We start from the raw sequence: 5,599 nt of genomic DNA on the forward strand, positions 1-5,599 counted from the left end.
CTTTGCATTACATGCTACAACCATTATTTGATTGTATTATTGTTACACTACAAAATGTAGACTTCTATGCTTGTATCACGTGGTCATATTTTTACTTAATTATATTATTATTATTCTTTAAAATATTGTCCTCTATGTTTGTATTTAAGTTTGAAACTGCAATTTGATTGTAATACTGTTACTCTGTACAATGTGGACCTCTATGCTTGTATCACGTGGTCACATTCTTATTTAATTATACTATTATTATTCTTTAAGATATTGACCTCTATGTTTGTATGACATGGTACAACCATTATTTGATTGTATTACTGTTACTCTTTAACATTTAAACCTAACCTAGACCTAACTCAGATCGCTATGTTTGTATGTAGTTATAGAACTGCCATTTGATTGTATTATTATTACTCTTTAACCTGCAGACCTAACTCAGACCTAACCCAGACCACTATGTTTCTATTCAGTTCTTAAACCCCCATTTGATTACATTATTCTTTACATTGATTATATCTTACACTTAAAAAGCACTATTAATAATAATAATAAAAGCAGACCTAATTCAGACCTAACCCAGGCCGCTATGTTTGTATGTAGTTGTAAAGCTGCCATTTGATTGTAATATTATTACTCTTTAGCCTGCAGACCTAACCCAGACCGCTATGTCTCTATTCAGTTCTTAAACCCCCATTCGATTACATTATTCTTTACATTGATTATATCTTACACTTCAAAAGCACTATTAATAATAATGTTAATAAAAGCAGACCTAACCCAGACCGCTATGTCTCTATTCAGTTCTTAAACCCCCATTCGATTACATTATTCTTTAAATTGATTACATCTTACACTTCAAAAGCACTGATAATTTCCCCTCACGAAGCAACAAAAAATTACTCCTGTAACAAAATAATCAAAAAATCCTAAATTATACACGTGATCAATATTACTTTCATTGAGATATTGAAAATAAATCAATATAAACTTGATAAAATTTACCAAGCCAACACTATTTCTATACAGTTGAAGTCGAATGCGACTTCAAGATGAATTCGATACCTGAAAATAACGTAACATCGAGTGTCGGATGAACATTTCACGTGGGTGTTTTAATTTTATTGCGCATTTTTATTGACCAGCAATCGAATATATTGTTCTGGCAATGCCTATTCAATGTGATCTACACATAACGAATCACAATTACATTCTTAAAGTAGAAAAATGATTTCGAGTACTTCCTTTCGTATACACATTTCGTATTCATGTACTTCCTTCGCGTCTGAATGTTTCGACATATATATATATTTATATATTAATATATGCACGTTTGAATATCGTAACGAACGAGAATATGTTTAACGTTCACTACCTACAGATCGTAGAATGAAAAAATCATCAAGTATCAAAAATACGTTGCTTTAGTCGAACGCCAGCTTAATCTTACAATCCCTCAAAAAAATGATACTCCTCTACTCGCCACTCCCGTACTGGAAGAATATGTATCGACACGTTAACGTTTAACACGTTGACTGCCATAGAAATACTCTTGAAAATTTCTGCTAGGATTAAATATTATTCAAACTATCGGAGACTACACAATCAAACATCCGTCGTGGTATTTAGTTTTGTAACTTCATCAAAATACACGAATTTCATTTAAATTCATTTCCTGTGAAGCTTAACTTTTACAATTAATATTTTTAGTTCTTCAGTGAAAAGCACTGTCACCCACATATAGGTGACGTGGCGATCAACGTGTTAAGTGTACTCGTGGAAACATATCACGTTAAGGCCTATATCGCAGTGTATTGGTAACGGTTTCACGGCTTTCATGTTTCTTTATAAAAAAATATCGTTATCAAAATATACAGTTATTATGCGCTATCTTTAAAATATTAATATACACAATACTCGGAAATTTTGTGCAATTCTAACAACAATACATATAATACATACATAGTGCTGTACACTGCATGTGCGACGTCGTACACGACGCAGCGAATCGACATTCAATTACTTTAGATTTATTGGAATACGACGTGACCGTCCCTTGCATTTCGGCAAGCATCTTCAAACGCAAGGGACATCAAAATTCACGAGCCAAATTCTTCGGTGTCGGCCTCGATCGGCTTGAATTCAAATCCTCCCCTTCCGTCCATTTGCAGGTAGTACTGGTCGCCAGAAATGGAAAAAGAAAAATTAGACGGTGTAGGATACTTTACATTCTAAAATAAGAAATAAAGACTCTGCTGTACCTCGTGGTGTTTCCAAAGGGATCGACGATGCGAAACCGTAAACAAAGTAATATTCGCCTGCCTACAATAAGAGTACATGGAGTCTTCGACGTCCACGCTTACGGCGCTCGTGCATTCGTCCAGAATCGCAAACTGAGGCTTGTGATAGAACAACCGAGCCATCTGTGTAAAAATAAAGCCATGTTATAGTGTGCACGGTACATCGTGTATTATATCTAGAGAAAGCAAAGTATTACAGCTATGCGTTGCTTTTCGCCACCCGACAGGACGTCTATCCAGTCTGCCACGACATCCCAAGCTCCTCCGGAATTCGTGGTGTTCTCTCTTTCGAGAAGGTGACCCAGCTGAACCAAGTCCAGCAGTTTCTTCAAATCGTCGTCCGTCATTTGCCCGCGCCTCACCATCTCCGCCTTTGTGTGAGGATAGATCACTTGATCCCTCAGGGTACCCAACGTCATGTAGGGACGTTGTGGAATGTAAAATAATTTTCCACGCGGCGGTTTCGTCACCGTTCCTCTCCAGACTGGCCACAGCTGTTCCAAGTATTCACGAGTTAGTAATTTGTTCATAAACAGTGAGTGTAGAAAGTATTCGTACACCGATCAATTTCCCAAAAAGCTTTTGTGTGAAATTGTAGTTTCTTAACTTCTTTTTTTATAATCAATGATATTTTACATATTCTCAGAAATCTGTAAGATGGATATAGTCCAAACAACATTTACTAGTTAATATAATTTGTGAAATTGACAAAAAAATGGGAAAAGTGGGTAAATGTATAGAAGCAATAAGTATTTGTACGATTCTTATGACGAACCATTTACAGTAGAGTTTTTTAATGTAAACATATTAGTTTATTGCTCCGTACGAATTAGAAAACATCAAATTTCCAGTAAAGTACTTTTAAAAAAGGTTCTTATAGAGGAATTGAAGAAGATACCACTTCGAATAACTAATAATTTAGTCAATTTAATGCTTCGAAGAGTTGCAATAAATGTAAAATCAAAAGGAAATCCCTACGAAGGAAGTATTATATACTTATAATATAATATAATATATATATCCTTTTCTTTTTAATGAAGTTTTAAAAATCAAACAGTTGTGCGAATACTTGTTGCTTCAACATTTCTATTAATTCATTGTTTTTTTCTTGTTAATTTAGAAACTTACATAAATAGCTATTTCTTTTTGTAATCCATCTATTCTACAGATTTCCTTGAATATGTAGAATGTCATTGTTCATAAAAAATAAGTTAATAAATTACAAATTTACATAGTTTTTTTGAAAATTGATCGGTGTACGAATACTTTCTACACCCACTGTAATTATGAAAAGTAACACTAGTTCACAAAATAAAATAAAAAGAAATGTATTAGGTTGTCCTGAGAGTTTCTTTCGGGTGTTGCGCTCGATTATTTTGCGTGGCAGTGTTTATATAAATAGAGAATCTAATTTCATTGATATCGATGCTGTAACAGTAATGAAGGAAAATGAATCGTGCACAATTCAGTAATGTAACATAAAACATAAAATATTGTGAATGTATTACTTATTAATAAAGCGAAAAAAACTTTTGGGACAGCCTGATAGATTCAATGCCACAATTTTTTTCTTATGTATTTTGGCCTGCTAAACTCGAAAATCGTAAGAAAATTTTTTTCTATAGATAGGTTTTCTTTATATGAATTTTTGAATTTTTTTTTCGATTTTTTTCTGACGTACGTTCACATTTTAGGCCATATCTCGAGTTAGAAACGTCCGATTGGGTCGCACAAGACGCTATTTTAAAGGTAATCGAATTTCCAACAATTGTTTTTCACATTATTTTCCAATCGGTTCAATAGTTCAAGTGTTACGAGCCAATATATATGAGAAACTTTGATCTTTTCGGCTAAAATAGAACACGAATATTTCTTCCATCGCCATGGAAAAATATCAATTGTCAAATTATGTCCAGTGTCTTATTGTCTACATATAGATCGCACTTTTACGAAAAAAACAAGCGTTTGTTGAAGAAAATCTATGGATAAATACCGGAGTTAGGAACAATTGAGTAAAGGTACAAAAATTCCAATTTTACTCTGTTATGAGTATCTCTCTGTGATTTTACTCGGTTATGTTTGTATTTAGTTGTAAAACTGCCATTTGATTGTTTTATTATTACTCTTTAACCTGCAGATCTAACCCAGACCGCTATGTTTCTATTCACTTCATAAACCTCCATTCGATTACATTATTCTTTAAATTGATTACATCTTATACTTCGAAAGCACTAATAGTAACAATAAAAGCAGACCTAACTCAGACCAAACCCAGACCTCTATGTTTCTATTTAGTCCTTAAAACTCCATTTGATTACATTATTCATTAAATTGATTCTATGCTTGTATCGCATGGTCACATTTATATGTAATTATATTATTATTATTCTTTAAAATATTGACCTCTATCTTTGTATTACATGCTACAACCATTATTTGATTGTATTATTGTTACACTACAAAATGTAGACCTCTATGCTTGTATCACATGGTCATATTTTTACTTAATTATATTATTATTATTCTTTAAAATATTGTTCTCTATGTTTGTATTTCATGGTACAACCATTATTTGATTGTATTATCGTTACACTATAAAATGTAGACCTCTATGCTTGTATTACATGGTACAACCATTATTTGATTGTACTATTGTTACTCTATAAAATGTAGACCTCTATGCTTGTATCGCATGGTCACACTTTTATTTAATTATACTATTATTATTCTTTAAAATATTGACCTCTATGTTTGTATGACATGGTACAACCATTATTTGATTATATTACTGTTACTCTTAACACGTAAATCTAACCTAGACAAACTAGACCTAACTCGGACCGCTATGTTTGTATGTAGTTGTAAAACTGCCATTTGATTGTAATATTATTACTCTTTAACCTAATCGTATTTTTAGTCGAAATGAATGAAATGAACGTTTCCTATATAAATAAAAAAAAAATACAAAAACGGAGTAAAATTGGAATTTTTGTACCTTTACTCAATCGTTCCTAACTCCGGTATTTATCCATAGATTTTCTTTAACAAAAGCTTGTTTTCTTCGTAAAAGTGCGATCTATACGTAAAGAATAAGATAGTGAACATAATTTGACAGTTTCAGAAACCTTTCCTATATAAATAGAAGAACTATTATTATTAACTTATTATTAGTGCTTTTGAAGTGTAAGATGTAATCAATTTAAAGAATAATGTAATCGAATGGAGGTTTATGAACCGAATAGAAACATAGCGGTCTGAGTTAGGTCTGCTTTTATTATTACTATTAGTGCTTTCGAAGTGTAAGATGT

General features: G+C 32.3%; 1 protein-coding gene across 1 annotated transcript in view; it reads right to left on the minus strand.

Moving 5' to 3' along the window:
- Positions 1–1,104: 1,104 nt before the first annotated feature.
- LOC128881858 (ATP-binding cassette sub-family D member 3) overlaps positions 1,105–5,599 on the minus strand; it is an 8,908-nt gene continuing 4,413 nt past the window's right edge. The window contains exons 10-12 of the mRNA XM_054133234.1: positions 2,489–2,785; positions 2,253–2,414; positions 1,105–2,168 (exon numbers count right to left, since the gene is read on the minus strand). Of these exons, the coding sequence (XP_053989209.1) occupies positions 2,091–2,168; positions 2,253–2,414; positions 2,489–2,785 (537 nt within the window). The 3' untranslated portion in view covers positions 1,105–2,090. The remainder of the gene's footprint in view (positions 2,169–2,252; positions 2,415–2,488; positions 2,786–5,599) is intronic.

The sequence above is a fragment of the Hylaeus volcanicus genome, chromosome 9 (genome assembly GCF_026283585.1).
Source record: "Hylaeus volcanicus isolate JK05 chromosome 9, UHH_iyHylVolc1.0_haploid, whole genome shotgun sequence".
NCBI lineage: Eukaryota > Metazoa > Arthropoda > Insecta > Hymenoptera > Colletidae > Hylaeus > Hylaeus volcanicus.